Source organism: Alosa sapidissima, chromosome 1 (assembly GCF_018492685.1).
Source record: "Alosa sapidissima isolate fAloSap1 chromosome 1, fAloSap1.pri, whole genome shotgun sequence".
Taxonomy (NCBI): Eukaryota; Metazoa; Chordata; class Actinopteri; order Clupeiformes; family Clupeidae; genus Alosa; species Alosa sapidissima.
The window spans coordinates 13,322,023-13,336,186 of NC_055957.1; the positions used below are offsets into that span (position 1 = coordinate 13,322,023).

The 14,164-nt window shown below is 43.2% G+C and overlaps 1 protein-coding gene across 2 annotated transcripts; it reads right to left on the reverse strand.

Moving 5' to 3' along the window:
• Nucleotides 1–1,840: 1,840 nt before the first annotated feature.
• Nucleotides 1,841–13,855, reverse strand: LOC121721076 (uncharacterized protein KIAA0040). 2 transcript variants are annotated; one of them, XM_042107683.1, is made up of 3 exons: nucleotides 13,723–13,855; nucleotides 2,852–4,078; nucleotides 1,841–2,068 (listed from the first exon to the last, which is right to left on the reverse strand). In XM_042107683.1, the coding sequence occupies exon 2, from the start codon at nucleotides 3,227–3,229 to the stop codon at nucleotides 2,894–2,896; it is 336 nt and encodes a 111-aa protein (XP_041963617.1). In that variant the 5' UTR covers nucleotides 3,230–4,078; nucleotides 13,723–13,855; the 3' UTR covers nucleotides 1,841–2,068; nucleotides 2,852–2,893. The 2 variants fall into 2 exon arrangements, with proteins under 2 accessions (XP_041963617.1, XP_041963608.1); XM_042107674.1 differs by lacking the exon at nucleotides 13,723–13,855 and adding an exon at nucleotides 6,390–6,612.
• Nucleotides 13,856–14,164: the final 309 nt, after the last annotated feature.

Sequence of the window (14,164 nt, forward strand, 5' to 3'; positions counted from 1 at the left end):
TTAAACACATTCCCCTAGAAAAAAACAAATGTCCTCTTGATGGTCAAAAACACTGTCCTTCAGTCACCTAGTATGAAGAAAGTAGAGTAGTACAGCTACTTTGTGTTAAAATGAAAACTAGCAGGACTCTATTTCCTTATCATAATATATTCTTGTTGCAATGATTCCTTGTGAAATAAATAATAATTTGCATCTATTTCAAATGACATTTTACCCACCCATACTAAATATGTTGTGCAATCTTATTACACGGCTCTTCAGAGTGCTGCAGAAAGTTCCATTCACATGAATGGGCCTTCCCAACGTTCGGGCCTATGTTAAATCTATTTATTATACGGCTCTTCACAGTGCTACTCCATTGACTTGAATGGGATTTCCCAACGTTCTACGGTAAAATATTTTCATGTAATTACTGCTGCAAACATATAATTACCGCTGTCAATGGCAACGGGTTTTGTGCTGCTGATTTAAGTTTTTCATATCACTTCGCAAGTAGTCTGGTCACTTCTTGCACTGGAACTTCAATCAAAAGTGAAAGCAGACGGTTGATCAGCTGTGTTCTAAAGAATGTTTGATTCAAGTTCAGCATGTGTTGCAAACTATTTGTTTCTCAGCCAAAGCTACGACGAAACTGTAACAAATAAGTGTAAAGAGACATATCGTGGAGTTTATTTTTTCGTTTTGGCAAGTAGCCATATAATAAGCGGGATAATGTATAGAACGTCGGTCATTACTGGGAAAATAAGTCCCTTCAGGGCGAAACAAGACCCCTCCGCTGGCGCGTCAGGGTCCGGTTTGCCCTGTCGGGACTTATTTTCCCAATAATGACCGGCATTCTATACATTATCCCTCACATAATCACCGCTGCCAATGGCACTGGGTTGATTAACGTCTTTCATATCCATCCGCAAGACGTCCGTTCGCTTGTTGCAATGGAATTTCATTGAAAGGGAAAGGAAGCTAGTAAGACGTTGCCACGCAACACCTGAAACTGTCAAGTTCTATCTGTGTGGTGAACTATTTATTTTGTCAGCGGAAGACACGAAACCATAGCAAAATCATTTTTAAAGACCCATGTGTTAGGTTTCTTTTCTCGTTTTGGCAAGTAGCCGTGTAATAAGCGGGATAATGTATTGTCCGCCGGTAATTATCAGAAAATAAGTCCCTTCAGGTCGAAGCAAAACCCATCCGCTGCGTGTCGGGGTTCTGTTCTCCCTGTCGGGACTTATTTTCTGTACCGGCGGACAATACATTATCCCTTACATATCTGGGCTATTCTCTGAGAGTGGTATGAAAATGCAAATGTTATATAGCCTATTAGAGAGCAGTTCTATTTTTGCCTGGATTGCTTCCTTTGGCGTAGATTTGAAATCCACCGTTCCTATGGTGATGACAACATTACCTTAGCTCTGTTCTAGTTAAATACAGAGGCAGTCCATATGGAGTTGTTAATGACTTTAATTTAAATCATTGAAATAGCTCCTTGCCTTCTGAGATATGATCTGAGTAAAATAACACCAGTGCAAACATCCTCCATAGCCTCTTATGGGACGAGTTTGAGATATCCTGTCAGTGCTGAGGACAGTGATACAGTATTTCAAAAAGGTTTGGGACAAGATCTTCAGTCTAAGTATGTCAGAGACTTCAATCTCTTTTTCAGGATGTTCAGCATCCTCCAAATTGTCAGGACAGGTCACAAATTGCACCCAACAATACAGTTTTTACTTTACAATACAGTATACACAAACTCTTTCTCTCTCAAACACACACACACACACACACACACACACACACAAACTCTTTCTCTATCAAACACACACACACACACACACACACACACACACGCACGCACACACACACACACACACACACACACACACACACAAACTCTTTTTCTCTCTCAAACACACACACACACACACACAAACATGGTGAAGGGTTCTTCTGTCAGGCACATTCATTGTCCAATCCGTCAATCTACAGTTTCACGCAGTACCATGATTTGTACCTTTTACCAAAAGAAAGAGTGAAAAAGTAAAAAAGAGAAAGAAATGTGACCAGTCATCCAGTCCCGGCGGCATGGGGGGGCTTTGGGGGGCCAGGCCCGTCCTGGAAGTCATCCGTGCCCGCCCTGAACGAGCTTGGCTGCTCCAACCAACCCCAATCCCATCGATTGATTTTGAACACTTATTAAATGTAGGCCTAGCCTATACGTTTGTCAATCTAGCAAGTAGCAAATAAAACTGGTAAAATCTGTATTATTCCGTAGCTAATCAATCAGGAACATTAGGTAAGCCCATCACCTAAATGGAGAGGAGGTTACGTGGCGCAGTCTACTTCACTTCTGCACTAACCCCTGTCATCCAATGACAAATACAGCTTATCGGCTCGCAGGTAGGCTATATCTCACATCGTAGTTAGTAGAAGTATGCCTAGTAGTTTCTGGGTTTGTTTGATAGCGTTAACCTTTACAGTTTTTTACCACTCCAGGACCGAAGTTATCCGTAACTTCGGGGCTAACTCCCTAACACTCTATCTGAAAGTGGTTAGCAAATGAACGAGGATTTTGGTTTTATCTGCGGATTTATTTTTGCATTATTTTGAATATGACTAGCTCCAGTCTCAACAGCACGTCTACTTTTTCCACACGCATCTCAGTTCTAACACACATATCCCCTCTCGCTTTCTCTCTCTCCATCCCTGCGCACAGGGCTCTCTTAAAGGAGCTGCACCATTTTACAACAATTGGTTACATTTTCATATTGGAATGTTTTGTCAAGTGTAAGCTTAAACTACCGTGATCAATTTAAGTTCCAGTGCCCCCCCTGGCCGCCGGGTCTGCAGTCATCCATCTCAGACCTGAGTTTGTACGTAGAGGGTGGTGTCCTCTAGTCTACACCATACTCAATCCCACCACGTCGGGAGTCATAGGTCCAGATTTGACCGAAATCCACAAGTCCTCGTTTTTCGGCTTGCCATTCTTCTTCCGTTGCTTCTCCGCCCTGTGTCCGCCCGCGCCATCTTCGCCGCCGCTGCCGCGGCAACAGCCGCAGCATCGGTCGTGGCGGCAGCAGCAGCAGTGGCAGCACACCACCAGCGCGGTGGCCAACACCACCAGCGGCAGGGCCAGCAGCACCACCAGGCACACCGTGTTGTAGATGCCCTGGTCGTGCTTGCTGGTGGCCGTGTTCCACAGGTCCGAGAAAAAGCCCAGAATCTCCTCCTGCATGGCGGCTCGAGCTCAGACGCTCCCTCTCCCCTGTCTGCCCTGCCCTTCCCCCCTCTCAAGCCTCCTGTCGGATCATGTACGGATGCGGGCGGCACAGACGCCGGGTCTGTCTGTTTTTCTCCAGGCACCAAGCGCGGCTGGACAGAGGAGAAAGTGGCAGGAAATCTGATTAAATCCTGTGAAGGAGGAAGCGGCGGGCTGTGAGTGTGGGTGTGAGTGGGGACGGGGGTGATTTTCCCATCAGAGAGAAATAATCTTAGTTCAGGCCACTTGATCTCAGTCCGATGCTGCTCTCAGGCTTGCGTTGGCCTCTGGATTGGGTTAACTCCTCTGATGTGGCTGAGCATCCCATCTGAGGGGAAATCTCCCTCTCTCTCTCTCTCTCTCTCTCTCTCTCTCTCTCTCTCTCTCTGTGCAAGGCAGGAAGAAGGGTACTAAGGGAAACTGGGCGCACAAGGGTGTGGGGTCGCTGGGTTGGTAGATCTGATGCACACAATTATGCTTTCAATCCCAGGAAAAGTGCCTTTCTTGACCCTCCAGGGACCCCGTCTCCAGGGCTGCAGACCAAAGCATGGCTTATGGAATGTGCTTCTTTGAAATCATGAGGTTGCCTCAACCCGATTCCGATCTTGTGTGTGTGTGTATGTGTGTGTGTGTGTGTGTGTGAGGGGGGGCAAGGCCTGCAGGTCAAGACAGGTCTGTTTTACGAGGCGCGGATTCCAACTCTCGCCGTCACTCACTCGTTCTCTCGCTTCTCTTTGCTCGCGCTCTCGCACTCTCTGGAGAATCCAGCTCTATTTTAATCCTGTCCGATCTGAGTCACGCAGACGTGATGGAATGAGGGCATTTCTGTGGGAGAATGACAGAAGAGGAGAAGGAGAGAAGAGAAAGAAGGGTGAGAAGCAAGTTTTTTCATGAGAGAGAGAGAGAGAGAGAGATATGAGTTCAGTGAACTACAGTCAGCATATGTATCTGTCAATCTTTCTAAGTGGCTTATTTAGGCTTGTGCTCATTAATTCTTGAAAGTGTAAGCCTTGTTCTGCTCATGGGCTCTACTGAGGGAGTCCCATCAGTCAAGACTAATATCACAATCATCTCAAAACACATGATAATAGTCAGGACTACATGCCCCAAATCACCATGCGGCATCCACTTGGCCTGACCTCGGTTAAATGTTCATCTGTTTTTATCTCCAATGACTTGGAGCATTGCATCTCATCGACTTAAAAATACCTACAGAAGGGTGGGAGTTTGGCTTTTGAGAATGTCTGCTATATCTCATTACACAAACAGGTTAAATTTAGCGGACTGTGGGGGGAAATGTTAAGGATTTGTATAATCAAGCTCTTGTAGGAACAAAAAACCTTGATACAGCAATGTATCAATGTACATTTACGGTTGTTCATTTTACACTAGTAGACAAAGCCTCTGCATGGGCTGATATGCACTGAATGAACGAAGAGGAAGACCAGACAAGGAAATATGCTGTAGTCATCATCATGTAGTGCTGATTTCTTCCCAGGCATGGTAATGGCATATAATCTGTAACTGTGGGACCGACGCTTGCATTCTGCCTTGACCTTTCAGTCCATGTGTGAAATTGCTTTGGCCACAATCAACCGCACTTCCTCTCCTTCATCAACTAACAGGAAGAGTCTCGCAGCCGCGACGACATGCTCTCTGACGCTTACAACACACCACATTTGTTGAGCTCAGCCTGAGAATGTTGAGAGTGAGACTACTCCATTATAGCTGATTCTGTTAATGTTAACGCTGTTAATGCCCACACCTACAGTACCACTCACGACTGCAACGAGTTCAAACACACACCCATGGTATCCTCCATAAGAGTGACTTGTGTGTGTGTGTATTGTTTGAAATAAGGTGGGATGGAGCTGGACTTTAAGCTGTATGTCAACTTAATTAAATGTAAATAATAAATGTGCTGCTTTGGGCAGGTGTCTTGTGTCTGACAGAAACAGGAACAAAAAAAAGTTCAGGCAGAGAACACATTTTCTCACTCAGCTGTAGAAGAGAGCAAATTGAACTTATATGGTTTCATTTCATCTTTTGAGACAGCTTTCACAGTTTTCCTCTGGGAGTTTCCTTGCTTTGAGTTTCCAGCAGCAATTGTTACCAAAGACAATCATTTCTCTTCTTGTGTTAGTGTAGTACTATTGATTTATCAGTATATCAGTATATTTTATCACTCTCATTTCTGCTCTTGCAGAGTTTGCAAAGGGGGTGAGAGTGAAGCAGTAAACAGGAAGACTCTCTTGGCTTCAGACAAAGCCAGGATGAGGCCGAACTGTTCTGTGATGGCATCAGTCAAATACTGCTATTTAAAGAACCTCAACTACACATTACAAGACTTATGGACGCGTCAAAATAGATGTTTGATGAAACTGTTACTCAGTAACAAGCTGTTTTCACTAAAAAGTTCATTTAAGAGTACTTTTAAGACTAAAGTATAGTACAGTAAGTACAAGGTATATACTTTCAGAATATATACTGATTTGTCGTTTGGCCTGGTGGATTTTAAACTGACCTCTAATGATCTCATTATACAAGAGAGGGTATTGTCTGACCTTTTGAAGTTTTACGGTTACAAGAAATCTTGAGCTTAACTGAAGAAAAAGAAGAAGAAAAAAACTGATCCATAATCTTCAGATTGTTTGAAATATTACCACATTTACTTAAACCTTTACCCCTGCTTGTAAACACGAGTTATCTCGAGTTAATGTCCCGTGTCTTGTATTCATCTAATTACAGTAATGCATGCTGGTAGGGGGTTCCACTTAAAATGGAGTATTTGTGCTCAAGAATGATCTGAATCTGAATTCAGTTCTGGTATTCATTAATCCCTTTGTTGACAGTCAACAGATACTGACAAATGTCACTACAGCTCAATATCAGCCAAGCATACACACACACACACACACAAACACACACACACACACACACACACACACATACACACACACTCACACTCACACACACACACACACACACACACACACACACACACACACACACACAAACATCACCTCCAACAACAACAGCAACTATTTCTCTCACAACAGCTCATGTTCATATTCAACAGTCTATGTAATGGTAAGAACTACACCTGCAGCGTATCATTTCAAATGTTATCATTTACCTTCCCAATCTTCTTTAACAGGTTTCAGCAAGTTGCTTACAGCTTGTCTGTGTTTAGTTCGCTCCAACGTGTCATTCTGTCTATATCCTCTGTCAGTGCTGGTAATGTGTCCACCGTTTTCACCTGAGCGGTGAGTTAGTCCCTGGGTCGGTCTCCCTGTCCCTCCTCTGTGGCCATGCTGACTAAAAGAGCCCTCTGTCTGCCCCGCGCACCGCTGAGCCAAGCACGCTGCATTCTTGTGGTTACTTTATAAACACAACTTCCCAGTGATGTCACAAGCAAGGGGGGCAGGGTTTGGGTGTGGGGCTGACGGAAATGTATGAGTGTGCTTCTGTGAATGTGTCTGTGCATGATGTGTGTGTGTGTGTGTGTGTGTGTGTGTGTGTGTGTGTGTGTGTGTGTCTGCGTGTGTTGTGAACAACATGGTTGAGGGTGTACAACATCCCTCTACAATAATATGATTAGATTCCATAAAGGTCAGAAAGAGAGTGGTACAGATGCTTGGTAAAAGTGGTAAAGCCAACCTTAGTTTCAGACTTGTTGGTGTTTTTGGTGGCCCTGGCTTATAAACAGCTATCTGATTTATATTCTCCATGTTCCTTTCATTCAGGGTGAAATTAACTGAACATTTCTGGATTGACAGCATCGAGATTGACACATGCTGGTATATTCAACACTTTACATAAAGCAACTTGGTCCATGAGTCTTGGTGAATATCTTATGCAAACACCAGAAAAGCAGCCACTGTGAATTTCCCCCTTTGACATAGACTCACTGATTTTAGTCTTGATAGACAATGTGAGTAATGCTGTGGGTGAGGCCTGCTGTTTGTGAGATTTAAACTGTGAGATTACAGCAGTATCAGTGGACATACTGTGCTGTATGTGTGGTTTTCAAATCAGAAGTCCACTTATTTTTAACTATTTGAGGTTAATTTCTAAACGGCATCCCAGCTGCAGTTTATCGACTGGATTGTAGTTGATGAGTATGAGAGTCCTGTGACTTTGTGCTGGGTTCTCTACAACATCCTCCCACTCTCACAGGAAGTGTGCAGATGCAGAAATGAAAGGTTGGACGCTCATGATCACACCCTTCAGATTTCTCTCAGAGCTGCTGCTTAGTATGTTTCACAGATCACCCCTCACCATCAGATGGAAAACAGACTCTCCCTATCTATAGATGGCTCCAACATTGCCTGCTCCACCAAGGTGAAGAGTCTTGGTGTTATACTAGACAGCACACTTTCATTCACTGCCCATATTAACAGTGTGTCTCGCAGCGCCTTTTTCCATCTGCGCAACATCGCAAGACTGCGCCCCTCCCTCAGTCAGCAGAGTGCAGAAGTACTTGTAAACGCCTATGTTACATCCCGCATTGATTACTGCAATTCCATCTTCTCTGGCATTCCACAGAAATCACTCCACCACCTACAAATAATCCAGAACTCTGCAGCCAGGATAGTAACAGGCACAAAGTCCACAGGCCACATAACACCTGTACTGTTGCAGCTACACTGGTTACCAGTTACCCAGAGAGTCCAGCTTAAGATCTTACTGTTGACATATAAGGCCCTGCATAACCTTGCTCCCAATTATATAACCGACCTCTTAGAGAGCTACACCCCTTCCCGCTCGCTGCGATCCTCATCAGCTGGTCTGCTCAAGGTGCCCAAGATGAACCTCAGCACCATGGGAGAGAGAGTGTTCTCCCACACAGCCCCAAAGCTATGGAACTCACTTCCAAACAACATCAGGCAGTGTGAATCCACTGCCCAGTTTAAAAAGGAACTGAAAACGTATCTCTTCAGACTAGCCTATGGACTGTGATATTTTTCTCCTTTTTTGATATATATATATATTTTTTTTCCCCTTCTATTTGTTTTATCTGTAAAGCGACCTTGGGTGTCCTGAAAGGCGTTCTTTAAATAAAATGTATTATTATTTTATTATTATTATCAGATATTACCACAAAATTACATCACCGTGACAACCCTATACAGGAACCCTTAGGTTATGTGTATCATGTGAGCTATACATTGTCATAGTAAAAGGTAGTGTACCAATTACAGTGAAATTCTTATTTGAAAGCTTCTTCACTTGAAAATCAACCAAAAGTGGCCTTTCTTTCAGGCATGGCACTTTGTTGCATGTTGCCTTTTACACTGGAGGAACTATATGAGTTGTCGGAGTGTTTAGCAGTAGCGATGAAAGACGCAGTGAAAGACGGCGTGATGAGCAAGCTTTTGTCCAAAGGAAAAAATGGCATCAAATTCAATGTCAGCCCTTCAGTCACCAACAGACTATGTGTATGTGTGTGGTTACTTTTCTGGCGCTCTTCTCTTCAATATGATCATGTTTACTTGATATGTGAATGGGTCTGTCTTTGCTACTGTAGCTGTCCTTGTCCTTGGTCAAAGCGATCGGTCTTTTGTTCTCAGTGCTGATACCTGGGCCATCACATTTTTTCTTATGAAAAGGCACTATACAACCAGTTTTGTCTTTCTGGAAAGATATATGTGCCTTTCAGATGATTTTTTTTAAAAATTCTTCCTTTCCAAACAACTTTAGTCTAAATTGAGAATTGCTTTTCTGTTAGCAATCATTCTGTGTAAGAGCTCATTTAGGACCTGTGCCAGTGTGTGTGTGTGTGTGTGTCTGTCCGACTCTTAGTGAAAAGTTGATCGGGTGGCTGTGTGTGAAAGCTACGGCCAAATATAGTGCAGACCTCTCGTTGCTAACCAGTCGCAAAAGCAAAGGAGGCAGTGAGTCACTGTAATAAAATGTATCAGCTCAGTGCTAGGAAAACAAGGAGGGACTCAAGACAGGGCTCTGTGTGTGTGTGTGTGTGTGTGTGTGTGTGTGTGTGTGCATGGCAGAGTTTCTGCCCTATATGGAGGTGCCCCAACCCTATTTCTAGTTAGTTTTTATAATAAACCAGGACATAAATAGAAAGCTTTTACTTACTTTGGCTCAAGCTTTTGTACAACGCGCTTTCATTTGTGGCTTGCTCGATCTCTTCAAATGTTTCAAGTGGTGGAAAATACAGATTTCCAAATGTCATTTCACATTATCCAACATTTGCATAAATGGGTATTACAACATTTAAAATGTACTGATAATGATAGGGTGTACTGGGTGTTGCTTTAAGTGTGGGCGTATTGTTTAAACCCTGTCTAAAGTGCTTCATGGGATTCTTTGTGATTTTGTAATCTGTCCTCCAACATCCACCAACACTGCAATCTTCAGTAGCTGATCTTAATAAAGCCTTCGTAAGTAGGCTTCACTATAGTTTCTGGTAATGAGATGTGAAAATAGTTAACATTTACCTTTAATTAATTTAATTAAAGATTACTAAAGTTAAGTTAAGATTAATAAGGTTAAGGTTATTAAAACTAAAGTACAGCTATAACCTAACTATACATTCATAGCAATTCATACTAACTGGCTGATTCATGTTGATGTGGTGCATTTGTCAACTTGTTGTCAAATTGACTTTACACACCAGTCAAGTGCTATCAATAAGATTAAGCTTTGACATAGTCCCAAAGTAAGTACTACTAGTGTGTCTCCATCATGTAGTAGGTCCAAAAAAATAAATAATGACGTACAGCAGTGGTTCTTAACTGGTCTGGCTTTGGGACCCACAGTTTCCGATGTTCATTTAGTCGCGACCCATATATTTGTTTAGTGTTCAAACCAACAGACGGTGAACTACAGGGTAAGACACGCGCAGTAGGCCTACCTGCAGGTCTACTTGTTTGGAACATGCTAATGTTTGGCATTACATTTGTGAAGTCTTCAACTCCTGATGTAACCTTTCAAAGTACTCAACAGGTTTGTCTTTGACCGGGGTGCTTTGTTTCCATGTGACATTTTGGTTTTGATGGTTTCATGCTCTCATGTGCCAGCAATTCATTGCACACCACACAGTGGGTTTTCTGTCCCATTTTGTCCTCAATTTAAATGAATCCATAGCCTACTTGCGTATATCACTAAACTGATGTCTAACATGACCTGTCACATTAACATAGTCTATGTCCATGGCAACGACTGATATACAAATAAAGGTCAAATATTAGATCTGATAAAGTAGCACTTAAAATTGCTTTTTTTTTTTTTAATCCACAAGCTCCACAACCAAGCCAGAACGGTTCCGCGACCCACTTTTGGGTCCCGACCCACCAGTTAAGAAACACTGACATACAGTATTATTACCTTACTTGAACTGAGACAGGGGAAATTTGCTTGCAGCAATACAGAAAGGGAAGTGTTGTGCTCCTCTATTGAAATCATTACATTCTCACACCACAAGCTTCCTGTTTCTTAAAAGAGTCTCTTCCCTCACATACACTCTGTCCAAATGTAATGCTGACTTCAGCAAAAGGAGCATGAGGAGAATGGTGTATATAGTGAGCAGCTAAACATGCACTGTAAGTGTGATCATGACAGTCTGAGCTTCAGGAAAGAAGCACCGATGCAGGCGAGACATTTCCTGCTCGGTGCATTTATAAGAAACCGGTCTCATGCTCTGTTTGGATTGCCTCACGTGGCCAATGTGGTGGGATGGGACACTTTTTTAATTCTTCATTTGAGAAGCCTCACTAACTTTATTTCTGTTCTCAATTATTCATGCTGGCACTCATATTTCAAGGCCCAGTCACTAGTCGCAGGCATTAATTAATCGTGACAGGTACTTGCCCTTCATGAGTTAGTGATTTTCAAAAATCGCAATCATTTAACTATTGGCCCATGCACTTCTCAAAGGAGAATGAGGCAGTGCTCATATGCCATTTGTGAAAAGTATTAACACTTAACATTTCTCATTTTGGTAGCTGGCTGTAGATTTTCCCATTATAGCCAAGCCATATATGTAGAAAAATCTCTCACAAGACAGCACATTCATAGTCAGGAAATATTCACTCCTGAGTGCAAGAAACAGTATGGAACAGTATGAACGTATGGGCAGTATAGAGACTGCAGGAACATAACTTCATTACTAGGACAGTTGCTCAGATGCTGTTTTGTTATGTCCATAACTTTCCAGATTGATTTGGTACATTTAATCTTACTGCCTGTTTTGCGAACATGCCAAAACAGAACACCAATCCATCTGTCGCCACTCATACATGGCTTTACAGCTTTGTTGCTTTACTTACAATATTCAACACTTGCATTGTGCTACATAAACCATTATCAGGGAATAGCCTGTGCACTAATTCATTTCCCTGGTGATAGGGCCATAAAACTATGCAGAGCGAGAGAGAGAGAGAGAGAGAGAGGTTTCCATATGGACAGTAAGATGCGTTGGATCCCTTCCAGTGAGAGCCAGAGAGCCAAAGATAATGAGTCGCTGTAAAGAAAAGGCCTCCCAGACGTCGAGTAACATGACTTATTTCAACAACGAGGTCTGTAGCCTTAAGAGACACTTTAGCAGATGATAGACTGTGTGCCACAGACAGGACAGAAAGGAACAAAAAGCACACCGGGGCAGCCAGCGTGCCCAAACACAGTAGCTGAGAGGCTGCGTGCTGCAATGCCTGCGAGCAGCTATATAGCACAGCACGGCTGAGAGGCTGCGTGCTGTAATGCCTGCGAGCAGCTATATAGCACAGCACGGCTGAGAGGACTGAAAAGAAGCAGTGCTTTCACAGGGCCGCGGGCCTCCAGGCAGTGCCACCGGGCCGCATTCCTATTCTCCTGAGATGACCCGCACTGCGCCCTACAAAGACACATTCCTCATTGTGCCAAATGCAACGCGGCCATTCAAGCACGGTTTACATAGGCACGGAACCAGAGCAGGGACGTCAAGAAAGTGGGTTTGATGTGCAGTGGCAGCAGTACATGCGGGGCCACTAAAAGGCAGCTTCTAAAAGTCCTCATGTGAACAGAATCTTTAAAATAGCATCAATCTTACACCTTTAGTCGCAAATGCTAATTCTATGCATAGATGTGGTATTGCTTTGAAGTCATATTATTCATTGTGAGGTGTGTGTGTCTGTCTTGTGCATATAGCTTCGTAAAAATGTCAGTTGGAAGCTGGAAAAGTAGTCATACTGTTGTGGGATAAGATTATCACTCATTGTTGCTTTGACATACTTTATGTAGAGTCAAGCTTTGATGTACTTTATGTAGAGTCAAGTTTATGTGTTATGACTCCATTCCAGTTATCACTCCACTTGACTCCATACCTGTTGAAATAACTTGAATGTGTATACAGGCGATGGTCTGGTCTTTTATGTGTCTGTGTGGGACACACAATCCAGTGGGGCCTCTAGTCTCTGCTTAAGAAGATCCCCATATTACGCTATCCACAGCATTCACAACAAAATAATTGTCCTTACAGTCACACAGATAAGTGACAATTTATTTGACAATTCTGTCATAAAATTGGCACAACCAAGTCATAAACATGTAATGGCAGGTGCTACTGTATAGTTTGCGTCATGACAGTCAGTCAAGTGATAAGACAGGGTCACATTTTTTGGTAAATTAGGACAGTCCTCACAATACATGGCCGAGCAGATAGCGCCACATGAAAAAAAAAAATATCTGGTGGTACAGAATAGTAGATCTATCATAGCAATGGAGACATGACTATGTGTGTTGCTCTTGGGTGCTCCTTGTTGGTGCCCCCCACCCAATCCCAATCCTCCCCCACCTTTTTTATGCAGCCCTTGCCACTTAATCTACTAAACCCCTCTTCTACTGCACTTTTTACCCCCCCCCCCCCCCCCCCCCCCCCCCATTAATGCACAAATAGGCTGACACCAGACATAATTTCACTGCATTTCTTACTTCCAGTAACTATATGCATGTGACAATAAACTTCCTTGTATCCTTGTATGACACATTTATCTCAGAGAAACATTTGTTGTGAGAACAAATGACAGAGTGTGGAAGTAGTCTTGACACTATAACATGCTTATGTTGGGATTGTGACAGGGAGCTAAAATGCCACTGCCAGCTTGTTCCTGGAATTATTTACTTTACTTGATAAGCTTCAGATTTCATCTGAAATACATGTGCCTTAAAAAATATGGCTAATGAGATTTGGCTATTTCCTTTTAGCAAAATCATTAATCATTTTAGAATTTGTTGGAATGGGTTTAAAACATTTTCAACACTGAGATTGAGATTACCATCTTTGCCAATGTGCTAAATCTGTAAATTTGACATGCCACAGAAGCTTTATGGCATCACAATTAAGTAGGCTATGTTATTTGTGACATTGGTGACATGCATTTTCACATATATTCAATCTGAAAACATGTGTATAAAATACAAATCATTGCTCTGAGTGATACAGAGAGCATGCAGATCAAGTGAAGTCTTACCTCAAATTGCCAGCAACTTCATGGGGTGGTGCACAGCTGATTGACCAAGTGACCCTGCGTGCTCGTTGTCTCCTGTAAACAAATATTGCAATAGTTCCTCCTCTTCTTTATCTGTCTGGTCTATGTGCTGTCGCTTCCTTCTCCTCTCCTGCTGTTTTCTGTGGAGTCTCTGATTTTTGCGCTCCCCCTAGCCAGTCCTCCCACTGGCGGCCGTGTAGCCTCCCATTCACTTGTCAGGGTTGATTAGCTCTGAGTGCCCAGTGGCTTGTAAAGATTTGGAATCGGGGGGGTGGTTGGAAGTTGTGTATGAGTGTTTGAGGCGTGGGGGTGGGACTGATGGTGTGCCTCGCCGCCTTAGATCAAGCTCATCCCGACAGCCCACACAGGGGAAGGGGCTTCCGTCGGAGAGAGGGCCATCATAACCTCCGTGTGTGTGTGTGTG

Coding starts and splice junctions, on each gene's coding strand:
- LOC121721076 (XM_042107683.1), bottom strand. CDS start 3,229: ATGCAGGAGGAGATTCTGGGCTTTTTCTCGGACCTGTGGAACACGGCC.